General features: G+C 40.2%; 1 protein-coding gene across 3 annotated transcripts in view; it reads right to left on the bottom strand.

Annotated features, from left to right (window-relative positions):
* Window positions 1-942: 942 nt before the first annotated feature.
* Window positions 943-18,464, bottom strand: part of P4HA2 (prolyl 4-hydroxylase subunit alpha 2) — a 30,916-nt gene continuing 13,394 nt past the window's right edge. Inside the window, exons 6-17 of one of the 3 annotated variants that reach the window (XM_075164535.1) lie at window positions 17,779-17,916; window positions 16,277-16,516; window positions 14,338-14,549; window positions 13,381-13,557; window positions 9,357-9,427; window positions 9,024-9,123; window positions 7,787-7,840; window positions 5,260-5,319; window positions 5,126-5,191; window positions 2,908-2,976; window positions 2,356-2,452; window positions 1,243-1,468 (exon numbers count right to left, since the gene is read on the bottom strand). In XM_075164535.1, the coding sequence (XP_075020636.1) occupies window positions 1,398-1,468; window positions 2,356-2,452; window positions 2,908-2,976; window positions 5,126-5,191; window positions 5,260-5,319; window positions 7,787-7,840; window positions 9,024-9,123; window positions 9,357-9,427; window positions 13,381-13,557; window positions 14,338-14,549; window positions 16,277-16,516; window positions 17,779-17,916 (1,355 nt within the window). In that variant the 3' untranslated portion in view covers window positions 1,243-1,397. Of the gene's footprint in view, window positions 1,469-2,355; window positions 2,453-2,907; window positions 2,977-5,125; window positions 5,192-5,259; window positions 5,320-7,786; window positions 7,841-9,023; window positions 9,124-9,356; window positions 9,428-13,380; window positions 13,558-14,337; window positions 14,550-16,276; window positions 16,517-17,778; window positions 17,917-18,464 lie in introns of all 3 variants that reach the window. The other 2 variants (XM_075164534.1, XM_075164533.1) reach the window with 2 other exon arrangements.

Here is an 18,464-nt window from a genome sequence, read left to right as displayed (position 1 = left end):
GGCTTTAAGTTCACCTGCAGTCACCCATATTCCCATGAAGTCATGCCCATACCAGAAATGGCCAGTGAGAGATCTGAAGTTAATCCACTCTGCACAGTGGCATATCAATACAACAGTCTAATACTAACAGCGAGTTTTTACATTTCGAAACATTTGCCTATTTCTCCATAAGTTTGCTTTTTTTTTTTTGAGTAATTAACTGTCATTTCTTCTGAATTATAATTCAGAAATGGGATTTCCTTTCTGTTGTGGACAACACTGTCCTCCATGTGTTGGCTTGTGGCCATTACACACATGCTAACAAAGCAAAAAGGCAAAGGAGAATCCGAATCCTTGTGCCCAAAGGGCATGATTATTCCCAGCCTGTCTGAAGGCCAAGACAAAACCCTGCTCCAGTCTACAAAAGTAGATTAAGATTTGCTTGCAAGCCATCTTACCACCTCCAACAGATGTTAAGCTCTGCCAGATCAGGTGTTCCTGTGGTAAAAACGCAGTGTTTCATGGGCAAAGATGCCTACTTTTAGAATCAAGAATTGTCAAGACTGCTGAAAGTCTTGAAAGGCTTCAGATTTTTGTAACTGCTTGCATCAAAAATAGATAGTCCCACAAGAGAAAAGTTAACATCACAGGGAAAGGCTTCTCATAAGTGTAATACCACTGAGATGACAGTTGCCGTTGGCCCAAAATGGGCAGCCTGCCTGCTCCCAGGATACATTATAGTTTCAGTACACAAATTAAACCTTTCCAGCTTCAGTAGAAGGTGCAACAGTTCTGTGTCATGTGCTGGAGCAGCAAATAAAACACTGTCCAAAACCATGATGTATTTTCTACAGAAAAAGGGCAACCAAGCAACAAGCCCTCAATAAAGGAAAAAGTAAAGGCCCACTGCTCCCTAAAACCAAGCACTGATACACCTCTTAAGGACACAGAATAGAGAATCACTTTATGGCAAGAACATTTATTTTTGTTTCAAAACTTGTGATCCATAGAAATACAATAAAATCAACATGTACACAAAACTTTTAAAAAACCCCTTTGGTTCAAAGAAATATTTAACATCTAAATCTTCTGAGGTACAAAAGGCACAAGACCAGGCACCCAAACATACTGAATCACCCACAGCACTGTTTGCACCACTAGTACAGAAAAAGTTGGGAGGGCAGAAGGCAGGTCAAAGGAGGATGGCAGGGGGAAACATGGAAATAACAGCAACCAAAACACAGGTATGTGTACAATGCCATTTACTTTCTTTCACAGGTGTTACATAATTTGTTGTCCTTTTTTGGTAAAGTGCCAGGACTCTTGGAGAAAAAGATGGATCATTTCTTAGAAATGAACTGGAACAAACAACAGTAGAAAAGGAGACAGAGAAACGAAGGCCTGCAGCAGGTTGGGTTTCAGTCAACCTCTGTTCTCCCACAAGGTCTTAAGAATTCATTTCCTCTTTCGTGAAACCATTTGTTTGAAACTGTGGAACAAGGACATGAAATTAGTTACTGAAATTAGCTACCACCATGTACCCAGTGCATATATCACCACAACCCAGACCGTTACTGCAAGTAAAATCTCATCTCTCAATCTGAGGATCCCTGCTTATACTTCTCTACCCATCCAATGGGAAAGACAAAGGAATACGCAAAGGACTGGGGAAGAAAGGATCTTTCCAATTGCACAATTCTGGGGCCAACAGTAACAGAGCACTGTATTCTGGGTCTGGTATCATTTATAGATCAGTCTGCTCTGGCACTCCAGGGGAATACCTTGGAGGCTGGGAGAGGTGGGTATGGGAATGGATGACATGAACCTTGAGAAGCTTTCAGCAGTTAGCAGAAATTCGCAGTGTCCAGACATTCACATTTACCTTACAAGGAGCTCTCCTCCTTTTGCAGTTAAAGCTATGCACAAGTCTTTGTAGGAACAGACCTGATTCTAGTCAAGTGATAATTCAAGTGATCCTGATGCTGATACACTACACAAACCCAGTGAGGTTTGGGGGTTTTTTTTGGTTTTTTGGGGTTTTTTTTGTTTGTTTGGTTTTTTTGGGGGGTTTTTTGTTTGTTTGGTGTTTTGTTGTTGTTTTTTGTTTTTTTTTTTTTTTTTTTTTTTTTTTTTTTACATACTTTGTCCTATCATTGACACAAAACAAACTCACTAGAAAAGCTACAGCTGAACAATGTAGCTGCTTAATACTACATGATACTGATGGTGGGAGTTTTCCTTATGGCCAAATTACTCCAGTAATTAAAACAGCAACACCCAGGTTATTAAATGCTGTTATAAGGGTTCAGTATATCACCAGCTTTGCATACACATGAGCCTTCCTTCAGGTTTTCTTCCTAAAGGAGTATTACTTACCCCATTTACACCCTACTAGTACTGGGCAAGCTGCATGCCTCGTTCTATAATCACCCTCACCACTTCTGAAAAGATTGTACCAAAACACTGCTGTTCCCTGAAAAGTGAAATCAGATCTGGATTAGTCAGAACCTAGTCAATATAATTATTCAGGTTACAGTAAGGGGGGGGAAATGCCTATGAATTCAGCTGCAGGCTCTTATGAAGCACTTTAACATAGGCCACCACTGACAGCACATGAAAAAAAAACCTTAGTCCCATTCTATTGATTTAGCAATGTTCAGAATAGAGAAGAGTTCTACCTCAGCACAAGTGTTTTTGTTAATAACAGCTCTACACAGAAACTGTTCACATTATACACTGCAAAATAAAGGAAGCAGCTCTGCAGTCTACAAGATCGGCTACAGCTGCCTTGATACATAGCAGCCTGTCGACCAAGTTGCAAGGAACAGCACTTTGTCACATTAGCCGACTTTTAAATGGATGCAGGACTGTACTAAGGAAGAGACAGTAACAGGAGAGAGAAGAAATCAAGCAGAACGCAAACTTTACCTTCTTGGGCCATATTGCTGCCCCAAAATCTGGGAAAACTGTAGCTCCTCCAGCTTCTACATCACTCATCTGAGAAAACAAAGTCCACAAACTCTGTCCATTTACAACGCTTTTTGTACATGCAGTCCCACAAACTAAAGTGCCCCAAGCCCTAACAGAGAGATTTCTGCTTGCACCTCTAACAAGAGGCACTGATGAGGAAAGGACGCACTTCAACCAGCACGAACTGCAAAAGTAACAGTACCTGCTATTGAAGGCTTTTATTTCAGCTGAAGGCTTTTGTTCAGCACTTTGTCTAGATTATATGTAATTTATTGCACAAACGATTAGCCATAAGAAGTTGTGTACCTGCAGTGTTAATAAGCTAGAACTCTAGAACAAGGGAGAGGACTTCAGAGTAAGTCAGTTTCAAGAATTTCATTCCAGTTTATGATCCAATTAGGAAAACAATGTTAAACCACATGTTTCCTCATAAATTGAAACCATGTCTTTGGAACTGATTTTCGTAATTTAGTTTATGCATCTTGGTCAACCACTTCAAAAACTATATAAACTATTAGAAAACCTCACTTTCTGCACTGTTTCTATGCTGTTCACCAGTGACGTTATGCCACTTTAAGTGCTTTATGCATCTCAAGCTTTAATACATACAGCTATGTGACTCAAAAGAAAAGCATACATCTTTATGCTTTGCCCTTCTGTGCTGGGCAGGAGGAATGAATTTAACCCTATTGAATTCATCAGTAATGATGGGCTCACTATAAATTCTAGACTTGATCCAAAACCCACTGAAGCTCCTGGAAACACTCCCATTAAGAATAGAAAGTCCTTCCACTGATTTCAGTGAGGTTTTGATCAGATTCTAATTAGAAGAAACAAATGAGTCAGATCCAGTTCCCACCAAATTTAAACAGCAGAACTACCATTAATACACTCCCCAAGTCCCCACATTCTCTATTGTAACTTGGATTTCTGTTTAAAGCAGATGTTATTACCACTCTGGTGTCCTCCTGCTTGGTACCTACAATAAAAGGGCATAAGATGCCATAGGTGCACAGGTTTTTGCCCCTTCCAACTAGAAAGCATGTGCATGCAACTTTGCAAGTTAATACCTACATCTTAGCAACACAACCATTCTTTTTAGTAAGGGTGTTGGTGTATGTGTGGTATGTTCTACATGGGACATACAAGGGTAAATCACCTTTGACCATGTACAACTGGCAGAGAATAAGGTGCATATCATTCACCCTAAATCAAGGCTTGTCCAAAAGTCTGAGAAGCAAACAAAATACAGATAGAGACAATTTAAAATTAAAGCCTCTTAGGAGCAGACTATTTCACAAGTACTTATCTTATTCCAATTCTTGTTTCAGAGATTATTTCCTTCCCTGCCATATCAAGTTGAAAATATTTCTGGTTCTGCTTTGAGCTGCATTTCACACTCAAATACCAGCTCAGCCACAAATATTTCATCACAGAATTTGAAATTTGAAATTGTATCACTCAAAAGTTAAATATAGTAGATTAGGTGATCCTAATTACTGATATAGTAAGTATAAGTTGATAGATAAAGTATCACCAGAAGACTTCTGTGAAAACATTAGGCCACTAGTATCAGTGGCAGTTATGTTTATGATTCCAGTGTACATGGTCTGTAGGCTGTACAATGCATGCAACTAACGAATCTTTTCAATTCTGCATTTGTAACCCAGTTGCACTGAGTTTATTAGCTATGTCTCCTCCATTTGCTGAAGCACCAGTTATGCCAGAGTAACTCTAGCTTTGACAAACAGCTAAAATGGAGGCTGACAGACCACAACATCAAGTGCTGTCAAACAGTGGTGGAAGAACATGACTGTCTCACAGTAAACGGCTGATAGTCACGTTCTCAAACAGTGTACCACATGAGGAGTACCCCAAGTACTCACCTTTGAGAAATAAGCCAAATTCTCCTCTCTCAACAGGAATCCAATGAAGTCAAAGATTTCATAGTAGAGTGGCCAAAAGGGGAAGCTGGGCCCTATATTCAAATTTTCTGCTCTGAGGTTAAATACCACCAGAACTCTATCAACTCAGATGGGACAGCACCTGATGCTGCAAGAATAATGAAATCCCTACTTCCAGATGCCAGGGAATCTCTACAAATAACCAACTGCACAAGCTGTAAATAAGATGCTGCTGAAGTTACACTCAATGCATAAAGGATCATCATACTTACATAGTTTAAAAAAGTGGCCACACGATTTCCAGTCCCTAACCGCTTGAAAGCATCTGGCTCATCTTTCTATAAAATTAAATGAGAATAACTGCAAACTTCAAGCTCACAAACAGCAGACAAACAGAGGTACTTACATAGTTAAGAAACGTCGCTAGCCTATTTCCTTCCGATTTGAGTGTGCTGTCAAAGGGTCGCTGTAACAGACAACAACTTTAACCCAAGTTCCAAACAGGCTCACACTAGTGTTACATATGTGTAGCTCTGCAGAGAGATCCTTAAGCCCAATTTAAAGAGTTGGAATAAAAAGGGGACAATTGATACAGGGCAACATTAAAGCCATTACAAATTGCAGCCAGGGTGCATAAATGCATGCACATAGCACTCAGATGCTATAAGGAGAAGTAGCACTGAAGCAATTCTTAGGGCAGAGTAGAAGCAGTGTTTTCAGGGCCTGTAGCACAGATGTTATCCAAGTAAAGTTAAAGTGAACAACAGGCTGTTACTGTACTGGACACTGATCCAAAGTCAACAACTGAGGTGAATATGAAAAAGCTCATCTTCAGTGGGCTTTAGATAACACAATAGATTCTCTTAAATGTAGTAGTGACTCAAAGAAATACTGTCATGAGAAAATGCATTTTTTGCCAGCAGGCAAAATTGCAGAATAGCAATAATGAACTTCTTTCAGGTGGTTGCCTATCTAGGATTAAGGACCACATCAAAAAGATCAAATTGTCTTTACTCTGTAGGAAACATTGAGTTTCGTTTGTTGAAGTATACGACCACGTTGGTGCCAGTTTAGAAGCGGAAAGAACATCTAGAATACCAATGTGTCTCTCCTCCCTTCAAAAAAAAATGCAATTAAAAGTTTATTTACGTTGCTAATAGTCAGGAGTAATTTCTGCCAGGAGACATTAAGGTGCACTCTTCTACATAAAAACAGTAATCTTCAACATTTAAAGAAAAGCAAAAATCAGTACTTGAAAAAAACAAACAGCAAGAAAAAACACAGCCACCATCTCTAAGACTATGTTAGAGTTCAATTTACTCGAAGCATATTTCAAGAAATAAAAGATCTTTCCTGAAACGGGTTCATAAGAAAAATCAGACTTTTGCATCTGCATATGCAAATTCCATCTAAGAGCCAACATAAGAGCATTGAGATATAGAGAATTTCCTGGTTTCTGCCACCGCTGCCAAACCCAGGTCCAGCCAGGCGTTTCTGAACTTCAATATCAAAAGATTTCTCTAAGTTTTGAGCAACCAATAAAATCTCAAAATTGTAATATGCAACTATTAATGTGTCCCTATTTGAGAACTGCAAGGGAACAAAATGCTGCAAGGCTGATCAGGAGATGGGGAGACACAGCAGTATCTCTGTATTTCAATACAGAAATCTGTGATGCACAGAGAGCCTGGAGGACCAGTCCAAAACTATGGCAAATTCTGCAATTGCCTTGCCTTAACTGATGACTGCAGCCAAGGTTATGTTCCAAGTGGAGCTCTGCCCCAGCTGCCTAATCCAAAAGTAAAGTCCACACTAGCCAATTTGATGGCTGAGGTCCTCGAGTTCAAAGGCTTTGAAGAGAATTTAAGAGCATTTGCTTGACTTGGGAAACGAAGTAGTCTTAAAGTTAACAGGAAAATTCTCTCAACAGGCCAAAGCTAACGAATATGAGCTTCCACAGTGTTGAAGTTCAGGATTTTTTTATTTTTGTTTTTTTTTTTAAACAGTGCTAAGTTGGGTGGCTTCAATTCTGCACTCAATTATTGGGTTGCACTCTGGCTGTAGCAATCCCTTCTACCAGGTAAAACCACTGGGACAGCCTGAATTAACCCAGATTCCATTGAAATGCCACAGTTCTACTGGAAACAAAGGCATCAGATGGATTTTATATTTGAAATTACCAGTCATCATAGCTCTTCGGTATGATTAGCATGTTCGTAAACTGTTTCAGGGTGACAATTAAGAATTTCTGTTCCTCTTTTCTCCCCCGCGTGCACAAACCAGAGCTGTTATCTGCCAAGTAGAGCCCTCTAGTGCCTGCTGCGGATCTGGCACCAACCAGCTTCGAGTTCTCCTGCTCACCGAAGCACTGCCCTCCTGAATACCGACCCGACAAACCCTCTTCCGACCCCATAGCTGCAGCCACACTAAGGGTTTTGCCAGAAGGGCTCTACGACACATGAAGATTTCCTTAATGGCTACTTTTCTGAAAGGAGGTGGGAGGATGTCTCCTCCTCAGCCAGCTCCCACAAAGTGCTTTAAAATATCTACCAAAGGAGGACTCAAGACAGCCTTGCTGAACTCGGAAACCTAACGGAACAACACAGACTCACAACCCAGGGCTTGCAGACCTCAGTTTCCAAATAAAGTAATGGAAAGAGCATATTCAAGTGCTGCAGGACTATCTTTTAATGTCTCTATATTGTGCAAGGAACAAAGGTGACAGAGATAAGCAGGCAGATTTGTTCATTGTTCTCTTGAACTTTCAGCATCAGAGAAGGCAGCGCAAAGGCTTTTCAAAAGTCTTCATCCCTCCATGCAATAGGGCTATACATTAAGTGTTTTAACAGAAAACAGTTTCAGCAGTTTTCTCTCAAAACAAACTGTTCCCCCCTCCCCACCCCACTAAGAAATAACTGAAAGTGTGATCTTACCCTAGAAAAATCGAAGTGTGGCTCATACTGCCCTCCCATTCCATAGTTGGCAACCTACAGCATGGAAGAAGGAAGCATAAACATCCATTGATTTGCAAGTGATTGCTGCAGAAGATAGCATTTGCTCTTAGAAATCCAAAACAAGCTTTGAGAAACAGCACTTTGTGGCAAGATTGTTATCTATAGCACACTTAATTTCTCTTCAGATTGCCAGAATTGAGGTACACAGATGAGAAACAACTTAGGTGCTCTTTCCCTTTCATAGTTTAAGGGTTTTGCTGAGAATTATTTCTCAGTACCAAATGTTTCTCAATGGCAGCACTCTACTTACCGCTTACAACAGCTTGTTTAACATGAATTAGCAGCAATAGTTTTACCACACTCTTGCTCCCTCCTCTGAAGAGGAGGGAGCTGAGTGCATGTAGCTCTCCAGTATGTGTGTCCAAACTAGGAGATACACAGCCTAGAATTAGATTCGGTGTCACACATGTATGATCTGTTACATAGACAAGCCCATCCAGGAACACAGAATGCTCAAAGTAGCTTAAAAGCACCACTTTGCTTACTTTATTTGAAGATGACATAACTTACGATCTAGTTACTCTGAGGCTGCACTTAACGTGTCTCCAAGATCACTACACAATTACCTGATTTCTGTGGATAGCCAGTAACCAACAGCACTTCAATCAGGCTCTAAAACAGGAATTCAAGGAGCATGGAGGAAGAGAAGCAGTAAACAGGCTAAGGTACAGCTATCCTGGCAGTCCTGTACCACTCCTACTCTTTCCTCTCCCCAACAGATAGCCAAGGATCAGACTTCATATGAGAATATAGCAGGGCTATGAAAACTATTTGGGTCTTTGAAAAGTTCACCTAGGAAGGAGGTTCAACTTTTGCAGACTTGAAAATAAGTGGCAGGCATTGCCCTCAAAACAAACTGGTAAATCATAGATTCCTGCCAAAGTTATCTTCTATTTCTTTGATATCTCTATCCTTCCCTGCCTGGCACACAAAGGGGAAACATCTACCTGCCAGGTCCTTACAGCTAGCAGCAGCTGGGAACACCCTGCACACCATAAACACCCTACCTACTCCATGTGCTTAGTCAGCAGACAACAGAACGCCTAAGAGGGGCTGGATAAGAGCCAGCCTATGTTTGTATCTGCATAAGCACCAGACCACCCTGAGCAGCCGCTAATTTTACCAGAATGAAGTCTGACAAGACAAGCGTACCAACCTGCAATAGTTCGGCTGTTTTCACTGTTAACCCTGTGATCTGCTGCATTCGTTGATTCACCTTGGCCACAACAGGATCATCCTCTTCCTCCAACCATGAGCTAGGATAGGGAAGAATTGAAACATGTTTTTTTAGAATACCAACCACAACAACCCATTTCCCAAGGCAGAAGGATTCTTCTGCCCTCTGTCAGATGGCTAAAAGAGCCATTTACCATGCATTTGTTGTGCAAGCTTTTGCTACATGCAAAGCACTTCAAGTTTTCAGCTGTAGGTAGCAGGTGACAGCTGTTAAGCACAAAAACCTTAAAGCTAAACTCTTCTCTATGCTTACCTTTTTGATACCCTGTAGCTAGCCACTGTAAGGACACCGGTTTTGGGATCACGTACTGTGGCTCGTGCCAGCTGTGTCAAAAAAATCCCAAGGGGGAAGAAACACATCAACTACAGGTTAGAAAGAAATTTTCTCTCATCTTAACCAAAATCAACGCCTCGTTTGTCCAACTTAAACACATCACTGGATGAAAGCTATAGCTCCAACCTAGAGTTTGTTCCGATTTCACACTAGAACAGTACATGCAGAAACACAAGTGCAATCCATCACCTGCATTTGATCCTGGAAAAAGAATTTGACTGACTGCACAAGCCATGATATTCATTAAATCCACAAGTACCACTTGCTGAACAGGTTTTGAAGGTACTTTTTTAAACAGCTGGAGTCAATATTAGCAAGAAGGAACAACAACAAAAACATTAACAGCATATGAAGCCCAAGTTCTTGGCAAAGAGAAAATCATTGGATACTCCATAAATTTAATAGCCTGCTCCTCATGTAGACTGAAACAACCCCAACCTCATTCTTAGATGAAAAATAACAAGTGAAAAATTTTACAGAATGAGTGACAAATTATGAGGCAGGCAAATCCACAATGGTAGAAAACTCCTGAGGGCAACGCTCAACATTACCGTGCTCAGATTTTCCAGTTGGAAGATGCCTCGAACATCTAATTCACAGAGACAGTTTGAGATAATGTTACTACATTATGAAGGTAACTCTGCAAAAACACAGTTCACCTATACATTTTAAACAGTGACTAATGCATCATCACTGTTAGGCCACATCACCGTATTTGTAGGAAAAACTTGGACCTTGGCAAAACTGATCAGATTTGCTGTGGTGTCAAAATGATTGACTGCTGCTAGCACAACACAACAGGTCACTTTGGTTTTATACTTGCAGCTGAGAACAAGAACTGGGACGCTCCTTTCTTTGACTGTAAACTCAGACCACATTTAAATTTAACTCCTGCAAACCACAAACACTTTAAGTCATGCCTCCTTCCTTCCACTTAATTATAGGTCACAAAAAGCCTTTTTATTTCCATTTTCTTCAGAGCATGCAGTCATTATTTCCTTTGTTTTTCCTCAAATAAGTCTCCAGCCAGCTTTACAATCCATGTCAGCTGTCTTGTCCCTATACAAGAGTTCTTGGCACAGCTGTTCCTGTAATTCTGAGTCACTGTTATTTTGTTCCAGATTTCTCCTGCATAAATCATAACTGAAGAGCCAGGCTGACTGAATGTTGTTCTTCACTTGTACAATGGAGCATAGCTTTTAGAGTATAATTTAGCGTCCCAAACTTTTCATTCCACTGCCATTTTCAAGCTTGTATATGCTTGCTTGATTTCTGCACCTAGCATTTGATCTAAATAAATCAGAACTAAAACAGGCCTGACTACATTTATATTATTCCATATCTACTCTGTATGACAATAGAACACTCCTCTTTCTGATAGGCGGGCTTCTTCACTTAAGACATACAATCTATACCTCACTTGGTACAACCAACTGATAAGTGTGAGGCTTCCTCTCCCAGGGTGGAGAAAGCAGCCTTATAACAGGCATTTGCTGGCCTTTGAAGAATCATCGTAACACACTGGATTGATCAGAAGCTTCATCCAGTGTTCCTCTTGAGTCTGTGTTTAGTTTAGCATGCACTCCATTGGCTTTTCCTTCTGAAATTCCGTATTGCTGAAATCCTTCCTATAGCACTGAGTTCAAAGATATTCAAGTGACGCCCTCCATGCCATATTTTTGCCTGGTCAGGCATGCCTGTATTGCAGGTAGCACCCAGAACTTTGGGAATAAGGTCCTCATACTTTCATGGCAGACCTGCCCCAATGCTATCCACACCAATAAAGTTAAGAATTTTCTTGACCCTTCCCAGTCAGCCCTGATGTATTGCCTGAAAAGTTGGAACTACTTTTTGGAACTGGAGTAAAAGCGATTGCATTTTGCAAAACAGGCACAAAACCCAACTTGAATACAGCTACTCTCAATCACGTACAGATGTTGTTTCTCTACAAAACAAAAAAATATTGCCAAGTGTAAACTGCAGATAATATTAAAGTGCTTGGACTCAAAATTAGAAATTTCTTGCAAATGCATTTTAGAACAAAGGAAGTGCTCATCTTTCTGAGCCCAAAACTAACATACTACTTCAGAGTTCTGTCTGAAAGCTTCCATGATTACTAACTAAAATTTCCTGGCTGAAATTAAGCTATATTTATTAAGGACCATCTCATCACAGGACTTGCATTTTCCATTCTTTCAGTAGTACTGCAGAATTTAAAGCTATTCCCACAACTGAGGTATAGACAGATTTAGAAAACATAAGTTAAAAGAAAATGGTTGCTTTTTTTTTATTGAAAACTTTCACCTGAATCTTAAGACTACAATATTTACCTACTCTTACAGGGACTGATCCCAGTTCTACACTACATAGCTTATATGAAGAATTCCTCTGACATTAGTAACATAAGAAAAACTCAGTGAGCAAGACTTAAGACTTTCCCTAAAACTTTGAACCTTATGTTCAACTTTGAACAAAAAGGGAAAACCAAACAAAAAAACTAATAGTTGCCTTATTTAGAATGTGCTCAATTTGATAAAACAGGTTAAGTGATATGCTCTATTTGAATGTTTCCATTTTATCTGAAGCTCTTGAAGTTTTATAGTATGATGTAATAGGAAAAAGTCTCCATTTATGGAGGTGAGAGACCTCATCGAGACAGGAGTGTTCTGCCAACACTCCCATAGCTGACTGGTAGTCATAGAAGTTCAGCTTCACAAACATCCCAAGTTATTCATGTTCTTAGGAAGCATCATTTTCTCAGTCTGTTTCTAAGTAGATATTTATGTTTACATTTAGAAACACATACAGAAGGGTAATTCTTGACTGGAATTTTAGTGCCACATTTTATAGCAGTAGCTAGAAGAGTGCTAAAATGAATGCATTTATAAAAATAGAAATGTTTAGTTCCACACGCTTGTCAGACCTGACAGAAAAGTAAGGTGTAGCATCTACCACTGACCTCACACTGCCATACTTTTTTTTGCCAGAAAGGAAACAGACAGGAAATTCCACCTCCAGAAGAATCAGACAAGATAATTATTAGCTTTGCATTACGTAGCTGCTTCTTTGTGTGCAGAGTCACTAGAATTCACACCCTGGGTAACAAGTATTGCATCAAAACTAGGGCTCCCACTCAAAGCTGCTGCCTTTGAATTGGATCTACATCTAGCATACTGAAGCTCTCACAACTGTTTCTCTGCTGCCCAACAGACAGTTATCTAGGTGGAAAATGATACTGCATTGTGCATTCATCCTTCCAAGTACTCCAACTTTCCCAAGTCCCAGATTGGGAATTACTTAAGAGCACAAATGATTTCTCCACCCTGTGTTAACTGTATCACATTATTCCCAATGAGCTGTGTGTGGCCTCAGGAGAACACTGCAGTTCCACTCATGGATGCACCATGGCATCTGAAGTGCCTGCCTCTGTGCCAGTCTAGACTATGGTTTAAAACAGAAACAGTTGATTCCAGGTTACCCGAAGCAAAAAAACAAGCCTCTAGATATTCTTCTAGCACAACTTAAAAAAAACATTGTTTCTTCCCACTTCTCTCGGGATTTGGGCTTTTTAAATTTTGTTTTCAAGTTTGGCTCCATTTCAAAAGGCAGACTTAAGATATATTGGACAGCTACTCCTAGAGCTGTAAGCCAGTCAGTCATCTACCTTTTCCGGCCTAGTCCCCAGTTTCCTAAAAGGTTTCTAAGCCATTTACTGAGAACTTTGCATAATTAAGTGCAACAAGGCATAAATACCTTCAGGAGCCTGGGCTTTATGGTCCTACATCACCAGGCAGTTTCGAAATCATTCCCCTTAGGCTCACAGCTGCAGTGTATCATCTGTAGTATGAAACCAAATCTTTCAAATCCTTTGCCTAGTCTTTGCCAATAGAGATTAAAGCACGGAATTAGCAGTCATTAGCGAGATGGAAGAGGGGAAACTTACCCTTGGCTTAGCTAGTTGTTTAATTTTCTCAATTTCTTCATCAGACATGACATCATAGTATCGTACAATATGAGGGCTATCCCATTCATCTTCTTCCTTAAAAGGAGCTATGAGCAGATGAGGGTTTCTGTTTCCATCATGGTACCTACAAAACAGCCTTTTCTGTCTTCGAGGTGTCTGAAACAAAACACCAAATAAAACATTGTTTGCTCAACCACTTCTCATGAACTTAAAACAGGCAAGACAAAAAAGAAAATGAGCTTCATTCCACAAACACTGTAAAAGCCATCAGCTGACTTGCAAATTTAAGAGGTAAGCATGAGTGATTCTGCAATTTACTGCAAATAAAAAACAACATATGCCACTCAAGATACCACTGAGCAACATCTGAAACACTAACCTTTAGGAGAATTAAATCATAATAGGTTACAGATTAAGCAAATAACTACACAAAAAGCAAGCTGTAAAAAAAGTCTGGTTCTTATAATTAAGACTATGCAGATTGAATAAATTGATTTATTTTCCTGCACTGAGAATTAAAGCCATGTTTGCTGAGAGATACTGGAGACTAGTTGGTCAAAATAGTCACCCCAGAAGGACATGTCTTTAAGATGCAAAAGGGAAGGAATAATGTGATTCTGTTACGTGTGGCAAAGCATAACCAGCTCTCAGTGGAAAAAGCCTCCTAGTATATCTGTACAGCCAGCATTTGAAACGGCTGAGTAGACAGACTGAGGAGAATCAATTTTCAACCTTGAAGAGGTTTAAGAGCCGTTTTTCTGTCTAGGATTAACAGCTAAAGATAGAGAGGCCAAGACATAAGATACAAATCTCAGCCTGGACAGAACTACATTTAAAAATACAGCTTCACAGAAGGAAAAACTTAACATGTCCCACCAAGCTTGAGCACCCTTATGCAAAGGCAGCACAGTCAGGAAATTCTTGCCTTCCTCTTACCATTTTTACCCCTTCACCTCTGCAAAGGGCCTCATAGATATCACGCTCCGGCAAGTAGTCAAGAGGCCTCTCATAGGCACCACTTTGCACCACTGGTTCTGTCGTCATCATGGTCTTGTTTATTGACTTCTCTTTCTCCTTCTCCCCTCTCTCCTTCTCCAGCAACTTCTCAAAGTACCGCAGATTACTGCCTGCTCTTTCATGAGTACTGTCTTCATTGGGAGAAAAACAGACAGAACCAGTGATTTATGCAATCTCAGGAACTATTAATACAAACAAGTCTTTGTATCAAGACAGCAATAACTCTCCCCTTCTTAAAGCATTATCAGGCAACAAAGGCATTGGCTCCAGTCTGCACTGAAAACCAGCACTGGGAAGTTTCTGTCTTTGCAGAGGGAAGGTAGGCATAGTCTGCAAAAGAATCTTTTCCGGAAGGACTTGTCACAAAATTTGTACTCCAAGAAGAAAAAAAGAGTAGAAGTTTTTGGTCTTCACATCCCTCCTTTTCTCTCAGCTTCTCTGCCCAGTTCTAAGATAAGCAGATCATAGAGCTCATCAGAAGAAATCAAGCTAGTCTACTTGTTGCACCCCTCCCCTCCACCATGCTTCTCATCCGCACTGCACAAGCATGCTTTGACCAAGGACTGCGGTGGAGTCCCAGCCACAGACTTCAGTCCCAAAGACTTCCTCCAAAGTTGGGAAGCTCAGAGGTATGAGTTACCACTAAGAGCCCACCTACAGCATCCATCTCTAGATGTTTGTAACAGGTTTCTATGGGAGGTATCCTGGATCACTAGCATCATTGGACCTATCATTATTGATTTATTAGTGATGTTGGTATGAATCAATAAGCATCATCAATAGATCTTTACCCAGCGTAACTAAGAAGGAACAATTCCCTGCTCACCAATGTTTCTGGACACTAGCACCTAGAACAGTTTCTTTCCCTTCTGGCTCTCCCAGGCTTATTGTGTTTATCTTATGGAACTAACCCAGAAGGCCACTGATGTAACCACTCAGAGCATAGGCTAATAGCGGCCCGATAAGGAAGTTGAGCCCAGAGGAGAGGAAGCTGCTGCTCCCAAAGGGCACTGCCAAATCTGTTCCACTGTTTGGTGCTGATAACGATTTGCATTCTGCTATCAGTGCTAAACCCTATTGCAGAGGGAGCTAGATTCAATACATATTCGTGTAAATTTTAATCTATGAATTCCAATGTCTGCAGAAATTAGACTGATACATATTTTTTAATAGAAAGGCTTCACCCATGCTCAGGATGCAGCTAAACTAAGAACCACAGCAGATTAAAAAAAACATACAAATACATAACACAGTAGATGTTAACACTAATTGGGGAGGATAAACCTTTCCAATGCAGGAAGTAGGCATAGTTGGATAGGAAGCAATGCTTATTTGCTTACTCAAGAGAAAGCTAGAAACAGACCAGAGATAAAAGAAGGTTTTAAGAAACTCAATCTGTTCTGAATATTCAGAAATAAATACTTTAAGATCTCAGGCAAAGTATTCTTCTGGCATCAAAGAGTACCTGCACTGAGGAATAAAGAGGAATATGTGAAGTCAGTAGGACTTTACAGAAGATACAGCACTCCGCCTAAGTCCATGGTAGCCTTGATCTCCACTTGATCCAGGCTTTAAGTGTTACCAAACACAACATCTCAGTATACTGAAGCAAAGCACACAGGTACTGCAGTCAGACAAACATTGGGTCTTTGGGTAATAACAGCATGGACTAAGATAGCTTGTTAAAGATACTTCATGTATAAGTAAGCTGTTTTTTTTCCAGGACCTATGTTTATTACAAGTCATCTGGCAGGATATCCTTCCAGTCAGCTCACCAATATGTATGGGCCATGACTGCTCTGGGTTCTGTTGCCAGCAACACTCCCCAGCACTAGAATAGCAGGTTTTTTGTTCTTACCAAGGGATATCAGACGTCTGGTAAGCTCCATGGCTCTGTGTAAATCCCCAAACTGGAAAACAGCATAGCTGAGATAATCTAGGATCTCCACTTTGCTGACTGTTGTATCCTCCCCCTCATCATGTTGTTTTAAGGCTTGTTCCATCCACAGTACTGTGTGATAGTAGTCTCCATCATTGTAAGCAGTCTTCCCCATACCAAAGCAGTCACCTACTGTCAAAGTGGATCTATATTTTGTTCCTAAAAAACAAAAAGATAGCTTTAAGCAATCCACACAGAAGCACCTTTGCCTTCAAATACATGGGGCACATTGAGGAATATCTGTAAATACATGCTTTTATCATCCAAAAAGGCTTCTAAAAGACAATGCTTTGACAGTATTTTAGGTTCTGTACCAAATTGATCACCTTCAGAATTAAAGACTACATTCTATCATAATTCTGCGGCATTAATTCCTTTGGAAACCAAGAGAAGTTTAACATAGAAATTACAGAGTTAAGCTATTGTGTTTTCTGTTGTAGGCAAAGGCAGAAGAGACCAAAAGCTTAAGATTTTACTGAACCTACAAATTAACACTGTTAGATGATCAGAGAAGCCTGACTATATGCAGAGCTAGCTTCTTTGCTATTTACTGGAGATGTACATTTGTGCATAAGCAAGCTGATTGTTATTTAGACAAACCGGGTATCCATTTGACTGTAACGGTGCACTGATTTCCAGTCGCTCCAGCTCAGCAGATGCACAGATAAGACTTAAAATTAAGTTCATTGTTAATAACCTACATATAATAACTAAAACTGTTTTGTCAACTCATCTAGCCACACTCTAATGAAGCCTATTCAGTTTGTAAACAATGTGTTGCTAGCAACCGTATCCAGTTTCAGTAAGTCTCTCATAAGCAGCAGCAACAAACATTTATCAGGACTCAGCTGCCAAAACACTGAAGCATCCCGATATATCTATGTACTTTCCAAAACCTCTCTGTGGCAAAAACTGTTAGTCCCCATTTCACAGAAAGAACAGGAGCAAAGTGATTCAACCAAAGCCTCACTGGAAGACCACAGCAAACAAGAACAGAGCCAAGCTTTGTAAGAGCCATCAGAGCAATGAAATATGGAGCAGCTCCTTCCCTCGGTTCGTAAGTTTTTGGGGACAGGAAGTACCAATGGCATTTGCTTACACAGTAACCAGCACAAGAAAGTATGTCATCCTTTGTTGTTTTGGTATAGTGATTATAAAAATCAGCATTTTCTTTTTAAGAAATACTAATTTTAAAAATGCTACTTGAGTTGGTCACTGCAGACCATGGTGCCTTGGCTCAGGTGGGAACAACCTCAAGGTTGTTCTCAAAGTGCTGAAATAGGTATGTCCTCAAGCATCTAAGCCGCATGGACTTTCAGCACCATGGTTCTTCCTCACTACTGAAAAAGGACTTTTGGAGAGAGTTTAAAGATGTCACCACTTCCTTCCTTTTAAAGCAGAGGAGACCTTTGTGCACTTACCTGGTAAGTTTCCTCGAGAGAGAGTTTCAGGATCCAGTTTGTATGTGTCCTGCAGGCGCATCAGAGCCTTCGCAGCTCCAGTCTCATCTTCTTCAGTTGGAAAAAACTGACGCTGAATTGTAAGATTTGCAATAAAGCCTTTGCAGTAAAAGGGAAAGATGTTACTTTGAGTTTGTGTAAGTATCAGTACTAGATTAACACAGAAGAGGAAACATCTGCTTTGTTTTGGGAATTGAGATTCAAATAATCCCTGTTTAAAGCCTCTTATTAGGCTCTCAAGTTACAAAAACTTTGTAACTTGTTTTCTGTCTCATTTTAAGAAATACAGCTCACGAGCAAGAGATAAAGGATAAATAATAAAACCCTCTGTTTTCTTGTGCCACACAATTACAAAAGTACAATGTGAATCTAATGATCTTCATTCTACTGTAATGCCTCCTTCTAGCATGAAAACTTAATAGCTTTCATCAGTTCTCAAGCAATATCCACAGAGACAACTACAGATCATAGTACTGGACAATATTTCAGACTCTTGTACTCCAACCTGTAAAGCCATGACAGCTTTTCAAATCTCAGCTCAAGGGACAGAAACCCTGATCCAGGATCCCCTAAGTAGGGGTAGGTCCTTACTCAGTAAGACACTTTTAAACCTGACGAGTAAAAACAGGTGACATTCAGAAATATTT

Source organism: Calonectris borealis, chromosome 15, assembly GCF_964195595.1.
Source record: "Calonectris borealis chromosome 15, bCalBor7.hap1.2, whole genome shotgun sequence".
Taxonomy (NCBI): Eukaryota; Metazoa; Chordata; class Aves; order Procellariiformes; family Procellariidae; genus Calonectris; species Calonectris borealis.
The sequence above is the reverse complement of the archived record's forward strand: the minus strand, read 5'-3'. Positions and strand labels throughout refer to the sequence as shown.